The sequence below is a fragment of the Vicia villosa genome, linkage group LG2 (assembly GCF_029867415.1).
Source record: "Vicia villosa cultivar HV-30 ecotype Madison, WI linkage group LG2, Vvil1.0, whole genome shotgun sequence".
Classification (NCBI taxonomy): domain Eukaryota; kingdom Viridiplantae; phylum Streptophyta; class Magnoliopsida; order Fabales; family Fabaceae; genus Vicia; species Vicia villosa.
In genome coordinates, this window is record NC_081181.1 from 168,109,919 (window position 1) to 168,136,716 (window position 26,798).

The 26,798-nt window shown below is 34.0% G+C and overlaps 2 protein-coding genes and 1 long non-coding RNA gene across 3 annotated transcripts; all 3 read left to right on the forward strand.

Annotated features, from left to right (window-relative positions):
* Positions 1 to 843: 843 nt before the first annotated feature.
* On the forward strand, positions 844 to 1,137 carry LOC131647362 (protein GLUTAMINE DUMPER 5-like). Its single transcript, XM_058917263.1, has one exon. It carries the CDS (start codon positions 844 to 846, stop codon positions 1,135 to 1,137), a length of 294 nt encoding a protein of 97 aa, XP_058773246.1.
* Positions 1,138 to 8,255: 7,118 nt separating this feature from the next.
* LOC131647363 (uncharacterized) lies at positions 8,256 to 8,710 on the forward strand. Its single transcript, XR_009297803.1, has 3 exons — positions 8,256 to 8,337; positions 8,431 to 8,526; positions 8,611 to 8,710. It is a non-coding gene; the product is annotated as an uncharacterized LOC131647363 (long non-coding RNA).
* Positions 8,711 to 12,262: 3,552 nt separating this feature from the next.
* LOC131647364 (protein GLUTAMINE DUMPER 5-like) lies at positions 12,263 to 12,947 on the forward strand. Its single transcript, XM_058917264.1, has one exon. It carries the CDS (start codon positions 12,263 to 12,265, stop codon positions 12,554 to 12,556), a length of 294 nt encoding a protein of 97 aa, XP_058773247.1. The 3' UTR covers positions 12,557 to 12,947.
* Positions 12,948 to 26,798: the final 13,851 nt, after the last annotated feature.

A 26,798-nucleotide genomic window follows, 5' to 3' on the forward strand; every position in this document is an offset into this window, starting at 1 on the left:
CGAAAATGCAGCATTTGCCGTCAGGTGGGGCACAATATCAAAAGATGCCCTAATCGTGGCTCGACAGCGTCGCAAGTTTAGTATAATCTGTATTTTTTTTAATGCAATGTATCAGTTTCGCTTACCAACTCTTGTAACCGTTCACCTCTTGTAACCGTTCACCTCTTGTAACCGTTCACCTCTTGTAACCGTTCATCGGTCTTTCATCAATAAATTGAGCTTTAGTAAAAAACCGATATCGATAACGCATACATTACATTATTTAGGGTTAATAAGATTTTTACGAACTCGATTTATTAGACGTTTTTACGAAAATAATAGACCGAAATCGAAAACGGTACGCGAAAATACCCAAAACGGGTTAATTTTGAAAAAAAAAATGGCCCACACATAGGAGCCAATTGGTTTGGCGCCTATGTGTTAATACATGGCCATATGCGCCATTTCAAATGGCTTGCAAATTCTTGCCCTAATTTTTCTTCTTATGCGCCAAATGGTTTGGCTTGTGTGACATGCATGCGCCATTTCATTTGGCGCATTCTCTTCCAGTATGTCCCAAACCTAGACAGTTTGGTAAATACCCCGAAAAGTTGGTTTTTTCTGTATTTTATTTATTAAACCTGGTTATTTTAATTTTTTTTCCCATTTACGCGCAAATTCATAAATCATAGCATTTCATTCATTGTGTTGCTTCAAAATGCACTATAAATTAATTCCCTCTATTTCTTTTATGCCAAACCTTCAAGATCCAATTAAAAACCAAAAACTAGACATAAAATAAGGTTAAATATTAATAGAGGAAAACATATTGTTTCTTTTTTTCAAAGATTAAGTAACTGAAATATGGATGTAGCAGCTGGTGGCGGTTTCAAAACCGTTACTTCTCCTGTTCCTTATCTCTTTGGTGGCATAGCTCTCATGCTTGCAATTGCAACATTTGCATTGGTTATTCTAGCTTGTTCTTGTCATGAAAATTCATCATCTACAACTTTAACAAATGAAGAGAAATCTATGAAGAATGTGGAAATGGTGGTGGATTTAGAGCCTAAGATTGTTGTCATTATGGATGGAGAAAGTAACCCTACATACTTGGCTAAACCTGTTTTATCAACATGCCATAATGAAGAAATGGTTTAGACGAAAGCATCTTTTTAAATTGTGATTGTGTCGTGGTTACGCGGCGGATATTATATTATGGAAAATGTTGCTGATTCACTCAAACTTACAATTGTGACTGTCATGTAAAATTCAAACCATGGAAGTATGTCATATCACTACGCCAAAATTGGCTTTTAAAAGCGCACGTACAACAGCGCTTATTCACAAAAGCGCTTTCGTAGGTTTGGTTAAAAACAAAATAAAAAAACACGCTAGAAAAGCGCTCTTAAAGGGGGTGGGTATGAAAGCGCTTTCCAAAAGCGCTCTTATAGGTGGTGGGTATGAAAGCGCTTTCCAAAAGCGCTCTTAAAGGGTGGGGTATGACAGCGCTTTTCAAAAGCGCTCTTATAGGGGTCTTATAGGGGGTGGATATGAAAGCGCTTTTGAAAGCGCTCTTAAAGGGGGGGGGGGTTACGAAAGCGCTTTTAAGGAGAAAGCGCCGGTATAGAGTGGCCTATGAAAGCGCTTCTGAAAAGCGCTCTTGTAGCCCTCATTAAATATTTTTAAAACTAAAACACGCTCTTTTATTTTAATTTCCAGAAACATTCTGAAAGTTCTTCTTCTTCCTCTCACGCTACTGTTATTCCGTCGAACCACTCACCCTCTAAACCACTCACCCTCACGAGCGAACCACTCACCGTCCGTCTCAACCACGTACTCTCCGTCGTCTTCTCACCTTCAGGCCACCGCCGCCGCTGCCGCCGCCGTTCTTTGGGTGGGATTTTAGGGTTTTCTTGGTCAAAATCAACATCTTCTTGCTGCTTCTGTTCAGGTAAAATCTTCCCACTATTCTGGTCTGGTTTAGGCAATTTCAGCGAGGACTTTCTGTTTAGGGATTTTAGGATTTTAGGGATTTTAGAACTTGTAATTGCAAATGAAATTTCTGGTCTGGTTTGAAGACAGTAATGAAGTCAGTGATACATTCTTCTGTTATGGATATCAATAGAAAAATTAAGAGAAATATAATGTCTTAAAATGCTAGAAAGCAACACACTTACTGATTGATACATAATTTTGAACTAAAGTGTTGCTACTCTTGGACATTTTCTTCCACTCTTACCACATTTCATTTAGAAATGTAACTGAGTTTTTGAATACAAAACTACTTGCTGTTGCTGCCTAAATTAAGGTATCTCAAAAAATGAAAACAGAGACAATAAACATCATCGACTTCTGTGAAAGTTCTATTTTAAAATATTTGTACGGTGATACTACATATATGGTTATAACATATGTTAAATAAATAAATATTAAGTGACATAAACTTCAAAAGATAGGTTTTTATTTTTTTTAATTTGTAATTATAACTAGATTGCTTCTGTTGATGATGATGTGAGTTCTAGTTTTGTTTTTGTTTTTGTTTTTGTTATTTAGTGATGATGTGAGTTCTAGTTTTGTGATGCATTTGTGTAGTTTATGTCAATGGTGATGAAGGTTAAAGGTTATTATAGTAATGGTGAAATTATAGTAAGGCAATTTCATGGGTTTATGGATGGTTATTATTATTCTATTAAGTGTACTTTTATAGTTACTTTGAAGTCTATGGTTTCTACTTCTAAAATCATAGTAGTTTGTGCTACAGATTGCATATAGTTCCTTCACTTTTATGATATTTGTATTTAACTGCATCGTGCGTGTGTGTTTAATTTTACAGTTACTTTGAAGTCTCTAGTTTCTACTTGTACAACGCGGATTCAAACCTACCCATCTCCCACATCAAGTCTAACTCAGGTTACTATCCCTTTCTTCTTGCTTATAGTTTGTTATTTTCTGCTTATAGTTTATTGTTTATGGTTCTATTTAATATCAATTTAGTGTCTCTCAACCATTTTTTTGGTTTGTGGACTTATATTACCTTGAAATAAGGTAAGGTCTTCTTTAAGAAATCGGGTATTCTGATTAGGTATTCTGATTAGGTATTCTATTATGATGATAGCTATTTATTATCTTGACAGAATTCCTTAGTACCTGATAGAGAAACCAAGAAGCATTTGTTTAGCTTAATTAAGTCATGGATAAGACATGGATGAGATCAAACCGATTGTCGAAAGAGTACGAGAAAGGGGTATGGGAATTCGTTGAGTTTGCGGTTGCGCACTCCGAAGACCCGCTTCGAATGCCGTGTCCTTGCTTGGGTTGGTGTTATGGGGATAAGGTTGACGGGAAAAAGTTGGGATCCCATTTACTACGGTTTGGAATTGATAGAAGTTATACATGTTGGACAATGCATGGTGAGAAAAGTAACGGGAATGCTGGGTCGAGTTGTAATAGGAAGTATGCTTCAAACGACGATTGCACAGACACATACGATTGCGATCGAGTCGAAGAAATTGCAGAAGCGCTTGAAGAAGATCTTGCGGATTGTCCCAAAATGTTTGAGAGGTTGGTAAGCGATGCAGAGAAACCGTTGTATGATGGTTGTTCAAAATTCACAAGATTGTCTGCGGTATTAAAGTTGTACAACTTAAAGGCGGACAATGGATGGTCGGATAAAAGTTTCACAGAGTTATTAGCCCTTATGAAAGATATGCTACCAGAGGATAATGTTCTTCCCAATCGAACGTATGAAGCCAAAAAGATGTTGTCCTCTATTGGCATGAGCTATGATAAGATACATGCATGTCCAAACGATTGCGTTTTGTTTCGAAACGAGTATGCAGCTTTGAATGAGTGTCCTAAATGTGGTGCCCCTCGATATAAGAAAAAGTTGTCTCCTGCTAAAGTCTTATGGTATTTTCCTATAATTCCGAGATTTAGACGCATGTATCGTAGTGAGACCGATTCAAGACACTTGACTTGGCATGCAGATGAAAGAATTATTGATGGAAAGTTGCGACATCCGGCAGACTCACCACAATGGATGAAAGTTGATACTGAATATCCTGAATTTGGAAATGAAGCAAGAAACCTTCGGTTATCATTGTCTACTGATGGAATGAACCCGCATGGTATTCAAAGTATCTCGCATAGCACATGGCCTGTGATTCTTATGATCTATAACCTACCTCCGTGGCTATGTATGAAGCGTAAGTACATGATGTTATCTATGCTAATTTCTGGGCCTAAACAACCAGGGAATGACATAGATGTATACTTGGCACCCTTAATCGAAGATTTAAAGTTTTTGTGGGAGAACGGTGTGGAGGTTTACGATGGGTATAGGAAGGAAAGTTTCAACTTGAGGGCGATGTTGTTTGGAACAATTAATGATTTTCCAGCATACGGAAATCTATCCGGGTACAGCAATAAAGGTCAAAAGGCGTGTCCCGTTTGTGAAGATGAAACCGATACGACACGATTGGAGCTTTGTCAGAAGAATGTCTTTCTCGGCCATCGTAGATTCTTAAATTCTAATCATCACTACCGTGGGTGGAGAAAAGCATTCAACGGAAAGGCCGAACACGGTACAGCCCCGCCTTTTTTGTCAGGTGATCAAATTTTTGAAAAGGTGAAAGATGTGAGCACTCAGTTTGGCAAGCCTTTTGCACATTCACTTGTCAAGGGTGGGTGGAAGAAGAAGTCAATTTTTTTTGAACTTCCATATTGGAAGTCGTTGTACGTAAGACATTTCCTGGATGTTATGCATATTGAAAAAAATGTATTTGACAGCGTCATAGGTACGTTACTCAATATACAAGGAAAGTCTAAGGATGGCCTTAACATAAGGAAGGACATGGTAAACATGGGAATGAGAACTGAATTGGGACCCGTGACGAAAGGAAGACGAACATATCTGCCACCTGCTGTTTACACTCTATCTAGAAAGGAGAAGAAAACATTGTGTAAGTTTCTCAGTGAAGTTAAAGTTCCAGAAGGCTACTCTTCAGATATTAGAAGACTTGTGTCCTTGAAAGACCTCAAGTTAAAGAGTTTGAAGACGCATGATTGTCATGTTATAATGGAACATTTTTTACCAATAGGTATACGTTCTATTCTTCCAGAAAAAGTAAGAAGCGCAATAACTAAGCTGTGTTTCTTCTTCAGGTCAATTTGCAGTAAGGTGGTCGATCCCGCGATCTTACCAACATTGCAAAAAGAGATAGTTGTTACTTTATGTGATCTTGAAATGTATTTTCCTCCCTCGTTTTTTGACATAATGGTTCATCTAGTCGTGCATCTTGTGAAAGAGACACAATTGTGCGGACCAGCTTATATGAGATGGATGTACCCTGCTGAACGTTATATGAAAATATTAAAAGGGTACGTGAAAAACAGAAGTCGACCGGAGGGCTGTATTGCGGAACGATACGTTGTTGAAGAAGCGGTTGAGTTTTGTACTGAATATCTGTCAAATGTTCAATCTATTGGACTCCCTAAGTCTCATATTGTCGAAAAAAAAGAAGGAAAAAGGCTAATTGGAAATAAAGTTGTGACAGTATCAATGGTCGAACGGGATCAAGCGCACTTGTATGTTCTGCACAATGAGATTGAGGTTGAGCCGTATGTTGAAATGCACAAGATTGTTCTCCGAGATTTAAATCCAAATAGAAATGAGAACTGGATAGTACGAGAGCACAATCGAAGTTTCATACCGTGGTTTAGGGATCATATTTATTCAAAGTATCGTTCAGATCCTGCTTCAGTAACAGAAAGGTTGAGATGCTTAGCCTATGGTCCAACTGTAATTGTGCTTTCTTATAGCGCATACGCAATTAATGGATACACATTTTATACCAAAGAACAGGATGATAAAAGTACTATGCAAAATAGTGGTGTTACCTTGGTGGCTGAAGCAATGCACATATCAAGTGCGAATGACTTAAATCCGAAATTTGCAAATTTGTCATATTTTGGGGTTATCGAGCGCATTTTGGTGTTTGATTACGCGAAGTTTCAGATTCCTGTATTTGGTTGCAAGTGGGTTGAAAATAATAGTGGCATACGAATGGGTTAAGTTTGTAAATCAAAGAGATGAAGCTTTTCGGAAAAGGAGTGTCACAAATAGCGCGAGAGCATCAAAACCCGCATATCCATACAAAAAAGGGCGTATGGGATATGCACGCTTGGAGGATAAAATTGTAAGTAAATAGAAATGCGTTTTAATTAATTGTCTAAATGTGTTTTATTTGACGATTTTGCGATTTGTGTCAATGCATAGTTGGAGGAGTCTAAAAGTGAGGAAACCTCACTTCCTGTACATGTGTTGTGGAGGGAAGCTCGGGTGGGCAAGAATCAAGCCGTCGATCCCGAAGTTCAGAGAGTGTATACTGAATGTGTAAGTATAATACTGTGTCTTTATTTAAATCAAATGTTTTTTAATATATAAATGATTTTTTATCTCCACTAATAATTATTGAAATATAAATGAATTACAGGAGACCTTGTCGCAATCGGTGTCCACCGGTGAGGATCATGATGATAGGAGCGTACTTAGTAGAGCCCTACATGCTCCTGAGTATCCCGGTCGGGTGAGGGGTAAGGGTCATGGTGTGACTCCAACCTCTTATTACAAGAATCCTAGGAGAAGAAATCCTTCAAATGAAGAAGTGTTGCAAAAGTTGGCGGAATTGCAAGCACAAGTCTCTGCATTGCAAAAAGATAAAGATTTGTATATGAGAGAAAAGTGCAATACTGCATCGGTGAGAGAAACTAGTGATAAAGCTAGTTTCAACGGTCAAAGAAAATTTCCCGAGGTATTTCTTACAACTTGTTCTATTTCCTTACAAATTGTTCTATTTTGTTAACGATAATGACTTTATATTTACTATTGGTTTAGGGCATTTCTTCTTGCCAACTATTCTTATCGGCACCGTGTTATCGCCTAGTTGGCAAGGGAAACGTGCACAACACTGTGGGAGATTTACTTCACCATAGACCGCTCCCGGATGGACACCTGAAAGTATCGGTGGATGTTGTAGTAGATCATGATGCGATGCTACCGGTACCTGACTTGGTCTCAGAGACGACATTGCTGCGAGATGCAATAGGATCATTTGTTGCATGGCCCTCGGAGCTCATTGTCATTAGTGATGAGGTATATTGAAAACGATTAAGAAATCATTTAGTTTTCGAATGTCAATTCTAAACCGTTTATTAACTATTTTTTACATTTTAATTTTAGATTGTTCCTATAAAACCCGCAAATAAGGGTAAAGGGATTTTACAAGAGGAGGAGTCTGTTGCATCACTAAAAGAGGTACATTTAAAGTGTTAATAATTAATCTGAATCTAAATCTGCATGATTTTATATTTTACCTAACTTATATGATTTTTAGGCATCCGCTCGGGAGTCACAACAAGTGACGCAGCATGTTCGTACCGTACCACCCACTGGTCCTCCGAAGCCAGCGGGAAAAAAAGGCGGTGCTTTTGTGCCTCGGTACCGGTCGACGCTCGCAACAATGGTTGATATGTCCGATTTGAAGGACGGTGCTTTACGTGAAATCGTTATAGATGAGAGTGTCTTCGGTATTGAATTCAAGTCACTTATTGAACTTGATGACTTGGAGGAGATTTTTAAGCATGATCAACTAGGCGTCAATAACATGCACTCATACATCCGGTAATATTCCCTCATCCGATATATTATTTAATTAGTCTCACAATATAATTTATTTACACATTTCAATGAAAATAATCTAATGTTTGTTATGTTTTTATTTAAGGTTGTTGTATGACAGAGTGTTGCGCGGGACTCCGTTGTCTAACAGATTCCGTTTCGTGTCTTCCGCCCACTGCAGCGGAATGGCAATTGCTTCGGAACGGGAATCAGTTAGACAGCGATTAGTCGATAGATTCATGTCCACCGGCAACACAGAATGTCTGCATCTTTGGGCGTATAATACCCGACCAGTAGGGTTAGTTTCTCATTCTTTGTTCATCTAATCTCTGTTTCTTTTGTGTATAGCAAAATTTTCATATAACCTATTGTTTTTATTTATAGAGCACACTGGTTGCTGCTTGCTATCAACCCTATAAGGGAAGTCGTGTATTATCTGAATTCGGTAAACGGTGAATGGACCAATTATCAGGCCATGAAGGACATCATTGATTTGTAAGTGGGATCGTTCTAAATATATATTCGTGTATATTTATATATATATTTACTTATTTGTGGGATTGATCTAAACATATGCTTTTATATATTTGTTAATTAGATCAATACAAGTGTTCCGAAGTCAACGGGACGCACAGGTATCCCGAACTAAATCTAGCAACATTACTTGGATCCAAGTGCAGGTACATTATTTTTCACAATGTTGCTTATAATATATTTATGCTACTTGATAAAACAATGCACAACTATAGAATCTTATTTGTTTTTCTATGTAGTGTCCGCAACAGCGAAACAGTTACGATTGCGGATACTTTGTATTGAGGTATATAAAAGAAATCCTTCAGGCAAATCAATTAGAGATTCCGCTCACGGTATGAATTTATAACTTAAGATAATTTCATATAACTTATTACATTTAACTAAATGTATCATTCATATTTTTTTTTGTTTTGTAGTACCTTGACGAATTCCGTGCCGCTACATACCCGAAACTTAAGTTGGAAGAAATAAAAGAGGATTTGAGTCATTTTTACATTAAGCACTTTTTCATGTAGGATTTGTGTCGATTTACTTACAATTTTATATAACATTATTGATGTTGTAATATATGATGTATATATATAATTTTGGATATTATTTTGGTATATATATTGTCTTACTGATGGCTGAAATAATATCGTCGAAAATAAATTACAGGTCGAAAATAAATTACAGGTCGAAAATAAATTACAGGTCGAAAATATTACAGGTCGAAAATATTACAGGTCGACTGGGAGGATTAAATTACAGGCTGCACATTAAAAAACCTCACAAACCTACTAAAGCGCTTCTAAGTAAGAGCGCTGCCAAAGATTAATAAAAAAGAATTAAAAAAAAAAAACGCAACATACGAAAGCGCTTCTGTAAAAGCGCTCTTATAGGGTGGGCTTTAAGAGCGCTTTTTCCTAAAAAAGCGCTCTTAAAGGCCACCCTATAAGAGCGCTTTTCCAAAAGCGCTTTCGTATGTTGCTTTTTTTTTAACTCTCACAGGGGGGGCTATAAGAGCGCTTTTCTGGAAAAAGCGCTCTTAAAGGGGGGCCTACGAGAGCGCCTTTTCCAGGAAAACGCTCTTATAGGGGGACCTACGAGAGCACTTTTTCCAGAAAAGCGCTCTTATAGGGGGGGCCTACCAGAGCGCTTTTAGAAGCGCTTTTGTAGGCTACGCCAGCGCAGCCTTTAACAGCGCTTTTAAGCGCTCTAAAAGACCAAAATAAGCGCTGTAAAAGCCCTTGTACGGCGTAGTGTATATATATTCACCATAAACTTTCCAAAATGTGACTTCAACTTTTTCTAATAGACTTTTTTAGATGCTGCATCATAAAGTTACATCCAAGTGATACGTAATTACTTCTCAAATTTTGAGACACTTGCATCATATTCCATTTGTGTCTCTTTTTACTATTAGTCCATGTTATAGAATATCTTATCTATATTGTAATATCTTGGAATAATTTAGTTTGATTATAATTGAAGTTACGCGGCTTCGGCTTGTACAAGTTGAGGATTAATATAGTTGGGTCCCTTGTTATCACAATAAAAACCAATATTAAGAGAGGGTTTTTAGTTGGATTCCTAATCCAAATGTTGAAACTACACATTTTTATAACCTATGTAAACAAAAATTTGATACCTTTGTTTATATATGAAAAGTATGTACGTCGAATCATAATCTCATTCATTTTTTACCAAAAAGAAAACCAAATAATTATTCCTCGAGGCATATATTTAAAAAAAAGACTAAATTATAGATCAAATCAATTTATCTTCCTATTCTTTTTATTACATCTTTTGTTGTACAAAAGGAAGGGGGACGAAACCAAACCCTTCAAAACGGAATGAACCTAAAACAAGAAAAATCTATCTATTATGAACATAAATAGTTTGAGCTTATGTGAGAATGGAGTTAAGTTAGTAGATCATGAAAAATTTGTTGTAGTGTCAAAGAAATGTTCCAGTTGCCATTGAGATTAGGATCCAATACAAGGCTAGGTGATTGGATCTCATCTATGATAGGAGGGTCACACTAATGATGAGACCTAAAATTTATGATTGTCTTATCCCCAAGTAACCTATAGAGTTATCCATAAGTCTACCAAATTGATCTTTGATACCCCTACAATATATCCATCAATTCATTCATTTTGCTATCATTTATTGAACCTCAGTAAGTTCTAGTGTCAATGTTCCACACCCATGAATCTTCATTCCATGATCCCATTTCTATCACTTTATTTGAGTAGAAAATCCTTTATCCATTTGCTTTGACTTTTTCTAAAAATGATTTTTACAGTGTAACATAATTTTGGGTAAAAAAATTACAAATAAATTTTTCTTTAAAGCTTCAAATAAAAATTTGATTTTAATATTTATTCTTAAAATGTTATTTTAGATATTTCATCATTTTATTGAAACTTTTTTTAGATATTAAAATTTCAAAAAATCACTTAATTTTGAAACTATTTCAAATAGATTTTCATAAAAATCATTTTTGAAATATTAATTTTTGATAAAATTACAATTTTAACTATATTTTGATCTTCAATAATGTATGCTTATTTTATAGGATGTCAAAACTAGTTTTTCAATTTAGAAAAAAAAATATAAAAAAAACTTATAATATTTTGAAAAATAGTTTTATAAAATCTATTTTAGAAAATAAAAAGAAAAAATCTATTTTTTTTAAAGAAAACCAAACATTCCAAGAGTGATAGAAACATTAATAGAATTAATGAAGATTTCATTTCTATCGGTTTAATATTTTACAAAATATCAAATAATAAATATTAGAAAAATTAATAAAGTCTTTGGTAGATCACCAACAATATTAGTCTACCTTAAATATTTATTTTTTTTTGATAAAAGGATGGGCCTAAGCCCAAAAGAAACAAACTACAAAAAAGTCATTCGAGAAGAAGAAACTCCCGAAATATCGCTAGCTAACAAAGTAAACATAAAATCAGGACACGATCTAAAGATGTGAGGTCCAGGATCATAGGTCGAGCTCCTTTTGGCCATAGCGTCAGCACATCTATTAGCCTCGCGGAAGACATGGGTGAAAGTCACGATAATATCTCCTGCGATAAGAACTTTAATACTTCTAAGCACTCCATGAACTGCTCCCTTCTGTCTACTCAGGCCATTGAGCTTCGCAACGATGTTCTTGTTGTCTGATTGAAGCTCAATCCTACTGTATCCTTCTCCAATGGCATTTTTAATCCCTTCCAGCACTGCCCAAAGCTCTGCATCTTCACTACTACGAGTACCAATATACTTAGAAAAGCCTTTAACCCAACTACCTTTGTCGTCTCTAAGAACACCACCACAAGTTGCCTCCCGATTTTGCTTAACGGCTCCATCCACATTAACGCAAATCCAACCAACCGAAGAATAATTTGATAATTAAAAAAATTAACTATGAAACAAATATAATGTGGGGAATTTGAGGAGGACAGAAGCAATGGATGTTCAATATATAATTCAGACAATTTAGTTAAGTGATTAAAAATTCAATTAAGCCATTCAACTTTTATTGTCTCCTACAAATCTAGTATGCTTTCAGAAAGAAAGAAAAAAAGTAATGCAGCAAAAGAACGTATGCAATTGTTTGAGACAAACTCCTGGGCCCTCCTTTATTTTTGGCAACGAAATAATTGATAGCTAGCCCAAATGTCAACCGATGAAAAAACTTTCATATTATGAAAGAAAAAAAAGAAAATTTGCCTATGATTGGATATAATATATGCTTCATCACACAGCACGCAAGAATCAATTACCAAATATTGTTTGACAAATTGAAACTGTATAGCCAAAATTTTAAGAAAAGAATAAACAGAAATTTCTTCCACAATTCCACATGTAGACCCATTCACGCGCAACTTCATAAATAATTGCATTTTCATTCATTATGTTGCTTTAACATGCACTATAAATTAATTCCCTATACTTCTTATATACCAAACCTTCTTGATTCAATTAAAAACCAAAAACTAAACAAAAAATAAGAAGAGAGATTAATCGAGGAAAATTTATTGTTTTTTTGTTTTGTTTTGTAGTGTAAGTAATTCAAATATGGATGTAGCTGCTGGTGGCGGTTTCAAAACCGTTGCTTCTCCTATTCCTTACATCTTTGGTAGCATAGTTCTCATGCTTGCAATTGTAACATTTGCATTAGTTATTCTTTCTTGTTCTTGTCAAGAAAATTCATCATCTACGACTTTAACAAATGAAGATAAATCTATGAAGAATGTGGAAATGGTGGTGGATTTAGAGCCTAAGATTGTTGTCATTATGGCTGGAGATAGTAACCCTACTTACATGGCTAAACCTGTTTCATCAACATATCATACTGAAGAAATGGTTTAAAACTATGATAATTTCATATTCAAATCATCAGAACAATAATGGAGAGAAATTAGAGAACAAAGAAGGGTTAATAGTGATTTATTCCCTCATAATATATCTGTATTTTGATTTATCCCCTTTAAAATAAATTTTAAATACCCCTATAATTTTGGGGTACCCCTAAGCGTGTAAAAACTAAGGTGGAAAATAAAAAAAAATATTTGACAGGAGCAGTGGCGGAGCCAGAAATTTTAGACAGCCTGGGCAAAAATTTTACACCATTTGTTATGCATCTGTTTTAATTTTCATACCTTATTTTTACTAATTTTGCCCCTAATTTTATCCCTGATTTTATCTAAAAATCGACTATTACATTGGAGTACAAAGAAAATAGGGGTTGAGCCCGGGCGCCTGCCCGGGCTAGCTGGGCCTTGGCTCCGCCCCTGGACAGGAGGTAATTTTTCCATCTGAGGATAAAAAAGACTTAAAATTTTAATATTTTAGGAAAGTTTTTTTTTAAAAAAAAAAATTAAAGGGAAGTAAATCAAAACACATATATTACAGCGGAGTAAATGACTTATTAATCCAACAAAGAAATAATACTCCCTCTTATTAATGGTTTCTTGTCCATTGACATTTATTTATACTATATATTTAAACTCATGCAGATTTTGAGAGATGTAAAGTCTTAGAGTAGAAATCATTTTGAGAGATGTAAAGCCTAAGGTATGGTTGTTTTAAATTTTTTTAGGGATGAAAGAATTCATTTTGTATAATATTTTGAAATTGTAATGTACGAAATTCTTTATAATTAATTCTTTTGCTTTTCACCTTTTACATTCCCTTCGTCTCTCTTTTATTATTATTATTATTATTACTAGCGTTCAGACGAGAACGCCCATGTTTGTCTGTCTACTTTTTTTTAATGCATACAACAGATAAAAATAAACGTATAAATAGTTTTTAATGAGGTTTTTATTGTACGACACATTTTAAAAATAACATTAGTTAGACCCAATTAGTAGAATTAAAATCGAGATGCGCATAAAAGTATATGTATGTTGTTTAAACATACTAATAATATTATTACACTTAAAAAATAACAAACAAATATATTCAAAGACTAAAAAGCATACAATGCACAATTTATGTTGTGTAATCAATGACGCGCTTTACGAGGAAGGTCGAACATGAAATCCTTATTAAAAGAATTTTCTATTTTCCTGCCATTTTTTTCAGCAGTAATGCAGAAATGTATTAATTTCGCTATCAGTGTGCTTTGAGGTTTTACTTTATGTACTTGGTTGACACGTCCCTTTTGTGGACAAAAGTGCTAACTACGTGGATGTAGCATACCTCCGGTACTTTATAGATGATGCGGTGAGTGAGTGGAACTGGGGGCCGGTTGTTTGATATACCTATACCAAAAGCTGAATGAAACCTTTAACTAGAGGATGAGGCAACTTAAAGGCTCTTGCACATTGTTGACGGTACCTTTCATTCCCACTATTAATATTTTTTTACTTATATGTCTCTTATTCGTTTTTCAGGGATGAATCATTTCTCACTTCCACCGCATTCATAAATATGCTCTTGATATTGACTATACAGAGGTGATGCCGAGGGATGCCATGTATCTCTCCCCCATAGAGGGAATCCGACTGTGCTTCTGTTTCGAGTGTATCTTGATCGGACTGTTCATGATGACATCCTATTTTGCCGTTTGGGGATCACAAAGAGATTATCTCATTCGACTCCATCTCTTTGTACACTGGATGGCTGGCATGTGGGACCGACACTATGGTTAGGTATCTTCCGGAGTGATGCATGCGGCAGTTTGATATGTCCAGATCATACTCAGATCTCCATCTCAGACTGCTCCCGACACCATTGTCCGTCAGGATCTCGATGACATCTTTGAGGATTTAGATCATCATATGGTGCCACAAGACTATTGGATGATGTAAGCATCCAACATTTGACATTGTGTAGAGGGATACGTGACATGGTTCTACACAGTGTCACACCTTATCATGACACCGGATACTCTTGGACGTCCACATATGTCAGCTCATGAGGAGATTTTGGAGAACCAGCAAGTCGAGGATGACTATGCCACTGATCTCTTGTCGTTCTTTCAGCGGACACAATTGATTGGACAGGAGGCTTTGGAGTTAGGTATCATTAAGAGTGGCGGTCCTAAGGCGGTGGACATCGTAGAGAGGATGGTTAGAGAGGCAACGAGTGCGGTAGAATACACGAGGCAAAGGAGGGGTCTGGGGTGAGGATTAGGCATACGCAGTAGGCTATGCCTTTTTTTTATTCCAGAACAATTAATGTATAATATTTTACTATTTTCATAACAATATTTTATGTTTATCGTTTATTATTGTTTGATATTGCTTACCATCGTTTGTGGTTATTATCGTTTAACATTTTTATTCCGTTCGCATTTTTATCTAACGTTTTAATCTAATTCTGTATTAAAACTTTGATGAATTTCTAAAAAAAATCACTGTCAGGAGTAATTTCGGAAATGCATCTCTGAAATACCTTTAAAACGCATAAAAGATGCTTCCGAAGATGCATCTCCAAAAACACTTCTTTTGTGGTGCGTTCATAGATGCATCTTCGAATGATATTTTGAATTTCCAGGGTGTTTTTGACCACCACGAGGTGGAGAAAGAAATTCCCTTTTGAAATTCATAGTGTTGTTAGGCCCAATTTCAACTATTCGTTTGTCTCATGAACTTATATCACTGTATGAATATTATTTATAAGAGGAATGCTATTCCTACATCCAAAGGTTACAATTAAACCGTATAATTATACGGTTTGATTTTTTTTATTATTTTTATAATCAATGTTCACTTTTTTCAATACAAAACAACACATGTCTTGTTGTATTTTTTTATGGTGTATGTACATGGTGTAGGAATTTTAGTGTAAGCATAGTAATGCAATATTTATAAATATCATTTGACAATATATAAATATAGAGATGATTCATTATTGAAAAAAAATTAGAATCGTGAAATTTAGTTGTAATAATTTTATAGTTATAATTGCATTCATTTTAGTTGCCATAGTAAACAAAATGCTTAATATCTCAAAATAATATCAAAGATGATGTTATATTAGTGAGCAATTCTTGCATGGACACGACCATAAATCCACATTCTTAGGCACAACCAATAAGAAAGAGTCTTTTTTAAATTTATTTTAATTTTAATTTTGGTTTTAATTGGATTCATGGGGTGGTTGAGATTATGAAGGAGAGAGAAAAATCAGTATTTATTTTTTTAATTAATTAAAATTTTGTGATTGGTTGTGTGTAAAACAATTTCTTAGGTATGTGTCCACCTAAGAATTTTCCTATATTAGTTAATTCATTATAGTTGATTTTTTATTTTCAAATTTTTCATATTCTCTTTGCTTTTAATTATTCACTATTTAAAACACGTCTCATGTGCCATTAATATGATATTATAATTATTTTTAATTATTTAATCATATAGATAAAAAGATTAAATACTTTTTGCTAATTACAACTCTTGTACAAAATTTCAAGGTGTCTAAGAATTACACATCAGCGTCGTAGTGAATGATTGGATTTTGCCCAAGTAAGATGATAAAATCTCAAACCAAATGTTTAAATATCATAACCAATAATTTTATTTCCAAAATCCACGAGTGAAACAACAACAGTTCATGGTTTACAACTTTTGCGTTTCACGTGGTATTTGAACTAAGCTTTTTCTTTTCTTTTCGTTTTTTCATTGCAAATTATTTTTTATAAATTCTTATACTATCCTAGCTTAAGCAAAAATATAGTATTCTGAATTATTAAGTAATAAAACATACAAACTAATTCAAATAAGATTTTTCAAGTTCTGAAGTTTGGCCTTCAAAAGCCTCATTTGTGATATAGATATTACCACAAGTCAAAATACTACTACTACAATAATAATAGTTGTGATATAGAAGATGTGAATAGAAAGACAGGCAACATTTGTGACATTAACTTTTAGTAGTTATAGAAGCAGTGTTCCTAAAACAGGCCAATATCTATATAATGCACTGCACCTTTCTAATGGAAAACCGGTAAGGCTTTTACATATAGTAGCCATAGAACATGAATACTACGGACAAGAAAAGGTGAAACAGACCTCTTTTCACATAATAGTTGGTCATGAAACCGTCCTCATTATAACCGAAGATAAAACCCAAAGAAGATATCGCAGCATTGAAGAACGCAACCAGATAAGGGATAATTGTACTTGTAAGGACAACATATGATGAGATGCACAGCATGAAAATGGCCAAAACTGCAAATGAAGAAATAACTATGGAGGGTTTTATACATGACATTATAACCTGCAAACAACCAAAAAGGATAGAAGCGTCAATACAATTTATTGTGGTGTAATAAATTTTATTATGATGACTAAAGTATGTGATTTAAAACTAGTAATTCCAAATACAAGTACTTTCACATGACAAGAAAACAAATTCAACAGACCATTTATGATAGAGAAAACATTTGCAACAAGATTCAGAACTAAGACACCACATACTGAATGCATTAGAAAAATAACAAAATTTAATCAAATTAAAAAGTCTATGTTTATATTAGATTAACCAAACTAATTTCACACACAAAAAAAAAAAGTATTTTTAAAATGCTAATGTTAGTGTTCATTGTTAGGTGATAGGGTTTATGGGATTGAATTCATTGTTAGGTGAAAGTGTTTATGGTATTGAAAGGGTTTTAACAGTACAACTACAACATCATATGTGTTCTTATCTGTTTACAATTTTGGCTCAGGTAAAGTAAGCTCAAAGTTAACAAAACTTAAACAAACAAAAACTAAACTAATGACAGAAAACAAATGAAAAATATTGTGTAAACTATATAATACTAAAACAAAAACATAAGCATTTCTTGTTTCTTTTCTTATTGAAATTCTCTCTGCCTTTAAGAAACAAACATAAGCATAAGATATGCTACTGATAAATGATTTTATCTTGCATGAGACAACCTCACTTAACATTTGAACTCCAAAACCAAAGCTTCCTAATGTATATTTCAATGGGATACAATTCATTACTCCCAGTGGTTTATTTTGGAAATTAGGTTAGAGGATACAGATTATTTACCAAACTTTATAACACTAAACCCTGTCATTTGGAATCACACTTACGAGCCTCTCAGATTTTTATTATCATAGTGGATGAACTTCCACAATTGAAAATTAAGCACATTTAACATATATCTAAATGCATACCAAATCAAACCTTGAAAAACACTTATAGACAGCAGGCCTATTCATATGAACTTATATCAGCCAAACAAGAAATATTTCAACAAAAAATACCTACTAGCAAGCATGTTAAAATAATTTCAACAAATCATAGCCAAACTCATAGAGGCATTTCAACAAACACCTTTAACAAATCTGAAGCTTATACAAAAAGAGTATTCAATACCCTTCAACGTCACATAAAAATAGTTATGTTAACAATTTGTAGAATGGAGGTTATATTTAATCTAACTCTTGACAACATTGACTACTACAAAGAAGATGACAATAAGCTATAATTACTTACAAAGGAGAGGACAAGAAGCTAGAACTGCAAGTGTTGCAAATCGAGTGCCGCGCAGGAGCTGAAATAACAAGCAAAGTTATTATCAACACCAAATTCACAGTGAGCACATGCAAGAACAAGCAAAAAGATTCTTAACACCAAATTCACAGTGAGGAAGTAAAAAGATTCTTAACACCAAGTTCACATGTGAGCAATTGAAATTCACAAATCGAGCAAATGAAAGAACAAGTAAAAATAAGAGTGAACAAGCATAAATTCTGAGCGAGCGTTGATGCAGAAGCAAAATGAAGAAGAAAATACAAACCGTGAGTTGCAGAGAGAAGGAAGAGAAGAAGAGGTCGATGAGAATGAAGAAATCACGGCGAAACCCTAACGAAGTTTCTGGTTGGAGAAGGATGAAAAAGAGAACCAAGAGAGAAACTTCAGCTGCAAAAGTTTGATAGTTATGTTGAGTTGGTTATATCACCCGCATTTCTAGCATTTCAGTTACAAAGTTTTTTTTTTCTTCCCTCATTCTTTCACACTAATATATGAGATTCTACTTTGAGTTGTGAATGCTAATCATTCGTACCTAATGTTTATAGCGCATGCATCTTGAATACAACCTTACCTTCTAGTTAGTTTGGTTTTCAAAATTCGAGCTCAATGTATAGAATTTCAATAAAATATTAAAATATTTCTACTTTATCTTCTTTTCGTTTTTTTGAAGTTATACACTGTTTCCAAAAAAATTAATTAAAAAAACTAAACAAAATATTTGAGTCTATATATCTTAATATTCACTTTTAATTCTCTAACAAAAATTAAAAAAATTTCTCGTGCTCATTTTGAATCTCCTCATGTATCTCAATGGACAAAATCTAACATAATGAATCACATAAACAATTTTAAACTGACACGTGAATAATTTTAATCACATATTTTAAAGTAAATTAAAAATTATAAATAATATTATTAATATTTCATTCATTCTCAAACACCTCTACCAAAAAAAAAAAAATCATCTTCTGCTACAAGTTAACATCAATTTTTATCTTCACGTACAAATTCAAAATAGAATGAATTAAATTTCAGGAGAAAATGAATGATACATTGTAAACTAATTTGAATGGTCAATGCATCTTCATTAAAAAAAATTATTAGTTATTTACCTTATTTTTAATTTTAAATTGATCTTTTAAGTCATATACAACATTTGAATAATTATTTATTTACCTTCGACTATGCTAAAGAGTTGAATGCTGACGTGACATGTCTTACAAAACAAATTGTATTTTAAATTCTTAGTTATCTAAATGAAAAAGAGGAGATGAAAAAATTTAAATAAAAAATGTTTATAACAAAAATTACATAAAAAACAAGGTTTTCAGAAAATTTATCAAAGTGTCTAGGTTTTGCAGGACCCCCTAGAGGATGCGCCAAACCATTTGGCGCATTAGTATAAATTTTCTTGAATTAGCCAATTCATTTGGCGTATATGTGTTTGTGAAAAGTAAAAAAAAATAAAAAAATCCACATTTGCGCCAAACCATATGGCGCATACTCCTAATTTTTGTACTAATGCGCCAATTCATTTGGCGCATACTCCAGGGGGTCTTCAAAACCTAGACACTTTGATAAATTTTTTGAAAAACTTGTTTTTTTGGTAATTTTTTTTTTAAACCTTGTTATTTAAATTTTTTTTTCAAAAGAGGATGTTAGATACTTTGTTTGTAAGTAAAAGAAGGATGAAAAAATTAAAATTATATAAGTCATTTATCGTAAATTACCTTTAATTTTATAAGGTGTAGTCTAAACCTCACTTAGAAAATCATTATAAGATATATTAATGTTCTTCATTAATGTTTTTTCTCTTCATCAACTTCATTTTCATTGTCATCAATGTTTTTCATTTTCATCTTTATGTTCATTTTCATATACAATTTGTATATCTTTCGTATCTTCGAAATCATCTTGATGGATTACTCTTACATCCTTGAAATATTGTATAATGATAAACGGTAAAATAATAAATATGTCTAATAAATTAATATACGAATGAATGATGTATTTGTACATGACGAATAAAGAATGATCATAAGATAATGGAAAAAATAAATTTTCAGTTTTGGCACCACTATTTGCATTATTTTGACTTTTGAACTCCCTTTGATAAAAGTCAGCTTTATAGTCCTTAAACATATATTTTTTTGGAAATGTTTTGGTCTCTTCCCTTATTTATGTACGTGGCACATAGAAATGCTGAAATAGAGCAATCAACACGCTACCACATCATTAAATGAGTAAATTCAATGTTTTTAATTTCAAAATGTATTTCTAAAAGTCTTTCATTTAGTTTTGTTATTTATTAAATTGAAAAAATAACTTTTACATTTCCTTTAAGCAATTAAAACGTTAGAACAACTTAATCCCCAATATCCAACCCTAACTCTCTCAACCCCAGAAACTTGTTTGCTTCAAATCTCATCCATCAATCTGTTGTCATCGACGAACTCATAAACCCTTTTCGAAGTTCAAGACGCAAGGAACAATAATGGGATGAGCAACATTCCACCCATTCCATTGTTATCGACGAACAAAGAAGATGTCAGATTTTATGTGAGGTATGTCATGATTCCCTTTCACCTCGTTTAATTATTTTGTTCTATGGTTTTTTTAAATAATACAATGATTGCAAACATTGTTATTCAGACCATCTTAGAATCAATGCATTAGTTGAAAATTCATCATAGGGGAAAGTTAGTAGAGCATCATGTTAAATGGTACGTTGATGGATTAGTGTCTGAAATGGATTGGGAGTAGGATACAGACTACATGTCATATATGCAGTTTGAAAATTTGATGATAAATGAGTGATATAGGAATATCAAGTACATATGGTATTTGAACCCCAAATATAACTTTAGTTATGGCCCGGGCCCCTTAATTGTGATGGTGATGTTCTTCAGTTAGTTAAGGATTTAAAAGGATTTGACTTGGTGGATGTTTATGTTGAGCACTCAATTGAAGTGATATATATGAGTCCGAAATAGTACATGATTATGATGAGGATGATGGTCCAAACTATGTTGATGAGGGGGTTGATAGTGATGTTGAAGTTGCAAGTGATCATGTGCAACGGCTCTATATCAAAAACTTCCTTTTTGGGAATCTTAACGGTCATATTTGAAGTATTTGATCTGTTAGGCTAATCGATTAAATAGTTAATGTAGCACATGGATCGATTCTTTTTTGGGTGATTCCAACTATTATATAAAGAGACGTCTCCCTCGCTTCAAATCACGTCATTTTCCATCATTTTCATATTTCTTTGGAATTTTTCTTTCTTCCTCCTCCTAAATTTTCTATTTCACTATTGGGATGAACCTTTTCCTTACAAGAATTGGTTGGTTAACTCTTAAGGAGATGTGTGGACTACCCTGAGGCGCGCCAAATCTTATCGACATGCCATAATGCACCATATAGTGGATATTTTAGAGGAACCAGAACTACTACTAAAGCGTTACAATCAGGTTATTTCTGGACCTCTCTATTCAAGGATACTAATGAATTTTTTAAAACCTATGATAGATGCCAAAGGATATAAAGTATTTTCATGAGGCAAAAAAAGTTTTCTCACTAATATCTTAGAAATCGAATTGCTTGATGTTTGAGGCATTGACTTCATGAGACCATTTCCCTAATTCTTTGTAAATTTATACATCCTTGTAGATGTGGATTATGTTTTAAAGTGGAAAGAGGCAATAACAACTACCACTAATGATGTTAAGGTTGTGACAAAAAAATTTATAAAAAATATTTTCTCTAGACATTACACACTTAGATCCATCATTGGTGATGAAGACACCCACTTTTGCAATAAACTTTTTGAAGATTTGATGACCAAATATGGGGTTAAACACAAGGTTACTTTTGCCTACCATTCTCAATGTAGTGGGCAAGATGAATTATCCAACCGGGAGATAAAAATAATCCTTGAAAAGATTTTTAACCCTTCTAGGAAGGATTGGCCTATACATCTTGATGATGCTTTGTGGGCCTACAAAGTTGCTTTTAAAAAACCTTTAGGAATTTCTTCATATAGACTTGTTTATGGAAATAAAAATCCACCTCCCCCATTGAATTACAAAACAAATCCTTTTTGGCTGCTAAGAAATAGAATTGTCCAACTGGGAGATAAAAAGAATCCTTGAAAAGATTGTTAACCCTTCTATGAAGGATTGGTCTAAACATCTTGTTGATGCTTTGTGGGCCTACAGAACTGCTTTTAAAAAGCCTTTAGGAATTTCTTCATATAGACTTGTTTATGGAAAAAAAATCCACATCCCCCATTGAATTGCATTATAAAGCCTTTTTGGCTGTTAAGAAATTGAATTTCAAATTTGCAAACTAATGGACAAGCAAGGATATTAACACTTAATGAGTTGGAAGAGCATAGATTGTTCTCTTATGAAAATGTTGAGTTATCCAAGGAAAAAATCAAGAAATGACACGACATGAATACACTTTTCAATATCAATTAGTCTTCAAATTCACACCCTACTTTTAATGTCGAAATTCTCGACTAACAACCCTCAGATAATTAAATAAAAAAATTTAAAAAGAATCCATATGAATTTTGAAAAATAAATAAAAATTAAAATAACCATCTAGACAAGTCACGTCAGCAAAAGTGAAATTTTTTTGCCAAGTTGTGACCTAAGGGGCACAATAATCCAATCTTTACATTTTAAAGGAGAAATTAAGAAAAGTTTACTGAGAATAAATCGAATCTCGCTTACATCGCACGAAAAAAAAAGAGTATATTTAACCCTTTTATTTCTCATAATGATTATGTTGTAAACATCTCACTAGATTATAAATATACACTAGGTATAGATTATAAATATACACTAGGTATAGTTTCATTGGACACAATTATTATACATAAATACATTTTCTACAAAATTGTTGGTTGAATTCAAATGAGACATATGTTAAACTTGATAAATCACATTAGTAATATCAAAATGTGGGTCTTTTGACGCTCATCCAATAACCTAATTGTGCGAGTGTTTTCTTTGTTGAGATTTTAATTCCTTGAGTTGAAGCAGGTTGTTCGACATAATTAAACCTACTCTCCATTGATTAAGTCCATAACAACACGCTTAGTGCTTCCTTCATTCTTTAACAGCAGCCTCTTGTTAGTCTCTCTGTCACAAAAACCATGCATTCACAAAACCATCACAATCATCAACCAAAAAGCATCAACAAAAATAATGTAAGCAATGCATGTGATAGTAAAAGTAAGTCTCAGTGGCAGTTATGAAAATATGAGAACATAATTGAAGTTAAGATAACACGCAAAATTGGTTCACGAAGCAGTAAAGTAGGTGATGGGATGTAGAATTTAAAATTTGCAACACTCACAATACTGGTAATATTCACGGGGGATGTAAGAAAGGAGAGGAAATGTAACGGGGTCTGGAGTTGGATACATTGATAGTGGGTGTTATTAGCTAATATTTGAAAATTGATTTCTTGAGTTTTTCTTCTGCATCTGATTTAGAGTTTAAGTTAGATAGTGATTATATTTTTTTTAGTCTATGGTATATTTTTTTATAATAGCATTTGATTGGGAGTCGATGTTCAACCTTTTGTAATTCCGCCTCTAGTTTTATTGTTTTTGATGATCGTTATTAAAAAGTCGAGAGAAAATCAACCAGACATATTGAAAAAAGTATTCAAGAAAACATCTTACCATATCATGTAACTCTTCAAGAAGAGGATCTCACTCAGAAACACCACAAAGTTCATCTATTGAGTGAACCAAATTGTACTCATTCATCCTCAAAACATCTTTGTTTAAATCAATATGCTTAAAACCCATCTCCTCAAACTCTTTTGAAAGAAGACGAAATTGTTCTAAATTTCCCACTCAGGGTGCTCCTGCAATCAGAAGATAAGAATCTTGGAGTATGAGAACATAACATTATTATGCAGCAAGATTTAAGCACATTAAGTAAAAGCACAATAAGCTCAATATATTAAAAACGTGAAACATTTGAAGGTGTGAAATTCAGAATGATTTCCTGCAGGATTTGGTTAAGGGCTCTAACATCAATGAGTCAGAAACTTGCCTCTTGAGTTTCTTTCAATGTATGGAGGCAAGAGAGAATGAATGATTTACAATGAAAATGTAAAGTATCTTTCCAATTCTCAATCGTGAACATTGAGTTTCTTTGAAGAGTCTCCCCTATTTGAAAATTTCCAATTAAATTTAAATCTATTACAAATTGAGAAGTAGGGTAGTCAGTTAAATTAAAAAAACTAGACATTTAAATAAAATTAAAAATAGTAAGAAAAAATAGTAGATTGACACATTAGCCGCAATAAATATCAAATGCATAATATTGAAACAAGGGATAAACTCAGAAGGATAAACGTGATTTTTCCAGATATTTTACGCTTTATATATTTATAATAGATTTTATAGTTATAATTGCATTCATTTTTGCCCTAGCAATCAAAATGCTTAATGACTCAAAATAATATCAAATATGGTGTTATATTACTTAATTAATTATACCTAATCAATTATTTAATCATAAAGATAAAAAGATTAAATTTTTTTTGTTAAATTTAAAGAAACTCTTGTATAAAATTTCAAGGTGTCTAAGAATAACACATTAGCGTAGTAGTTTTTTTTTAATAAGCAACTGATATTAATAAGGAGTATGATGGATACTCCAATCGTCAACAACAAAGCAGAAAACTCCTACTTCTCAAAACAATTGGGAGGAAGGATATTCCATATGTGAAAATTACAATTATCTGAAAGAACATAGAAAGATTGAAGCCAAGTCCAAGATAAATAAACTACTCCCGTCATGCACTCGGTGAAGCTATACGCCTCATTTCTGAAAATGATCGCGTTTCGCCTAATCCAAATGCACCACATCGTAGCAAGCCAAATGACCGCTACCGTAGTCCTCTTAGCTTTAATCTTCACCTTATGAGAAAACCCCAAAAAATCCAGCAAACTCCTCCAATGATAAACCATCTAACGGACCAATCCAGTTAAACACTTTACACCATATTTTAGCGACAGTAGTGCAGCCCCTAAAAGATGCTGTAAATTCTCGTTCTCCGAAGGACAAAACACACATCGTTGATCTCCCCCTTCCAACACAATTCCCCTTTTTAATAATTGATCCTTCGTTGCTATTCTATTGTGAAAAATTCTCCACCCGAAAAAAAGAATTTTTGGAGGCACTTTAACTTTACATAGAAGATCAACATTAGTAACAATAGATGGGTGAATAGGCGGACCTGTAAGCTTTGCTAAAAAAATGTTATAGCATGATTTGACCGTGAAAATACCTTCGGGATTGCCTCTCCAACAGTAGCTGTCCGTCTCTCCTTCATAGGGTTGAAATTCACTTAACAGGTCGTAAAATTCCAGCCACTGTTGGGCTAAATCGCTGCTGTTATGGAACAGGACAACAGCAGAATTCCAACGCCATATTCCTTCTGTGAACTGTCCAGCATCCGCGACTGAAACTGCATCATCCCGAACGTTTGCATACAGCTCCGGAAAGACAAGATGCAATGGCTGGTTGCCGACCCAGGTGCAATACCATAATGGAAACGTCTTACCATTTCCAGCCTTGCATAAAAATTCACCTGCAAAATTATGGTGCAAGAGAGAAATATAATTATCGGAAATAAGAATGTCTCTCCACCAAATTGAGTCTCGATTGTGGACTACGGAGATATCACCGATGAGGACTTTCAACTTAATGTTGCTATATCTCGCAACAAGAATGCTACGCCATACCGCTTAATTATCCACTAAAATCCTCCACTTCCATTTAGATAGCAAAGCCAAATTCATAACCTCAACGTTATTTACGCCCAACCCGCCTTCTTCCCGTGGTTTGCAAACGTTGTCCCAACACACCCAATGTATCGGTCTCTTTGTGATGCTCCCATTCCATAAAAACTTTGATTGAATTGCCCGAATTTGTTTAATGATTAATAAGGCACATGCGTCCCATGCGTCCCGCTATATTGAGGTTAACTCCCTTCCAAACGGCCAACCGACTCTTTAACATCGAAAACAAATCCCTCCGCTTTGATAACTTCCGCGGACTATCTCCCACTTTCACACCAAGGAATTTGAAAGGAAGCTTATCAATTTTGCAAGATAAAAAAATTGACGCCGCTTCGAGAAAATCCACATTGACGTTAACTCCATAAATATTACTTTTGTTGAAATTTACCCGCAAGCCCGACATTAGCTCAAAACCCCTTAATATGGCCTTTATGCTCCACAAATCCGCGGTGTCTCCATCCGTTAGAATAACAGTGTCATCCGCAAATTGCAATAAATCCACACGCTCTTCTTCATTGATTTTGAACCCCTTAGAGTCTCCATTTACCATTTCCTTTCTCATTAAAGCCGTTGGGACCTCTATAACTAAGACAAATAGAAAAGGAGAAAGTGGGTCTCCTTGGCGGAGTCCTTTCTCGATCAAGAAATCCTTGGTGGTACTACCGTTAATTAGAACGGACATGCTACTAGTAAAAACACAACACTCCATCCATCTCAACCATCTTGTGCCAAAGCCCATCTTAATTAGCACGTACCTTAGAAACTTCCAACTCACCC

Coding starts and splice junctions, on each gene's coding strand:
- LOC131647362 (XM_058917263.1), top strand. CDS start 844: ATGGATGTAGCAGCTGGTGGCGGTTTCAAAACCGTTACTTCTCCTGTT.
- LOC131647364 (XM_058917264.1), top strand. CDS start 12,263: ATGGATGTAGCTGCTGGTGGCGGTTTCAAAACCGTTGCTTCTCCTATT.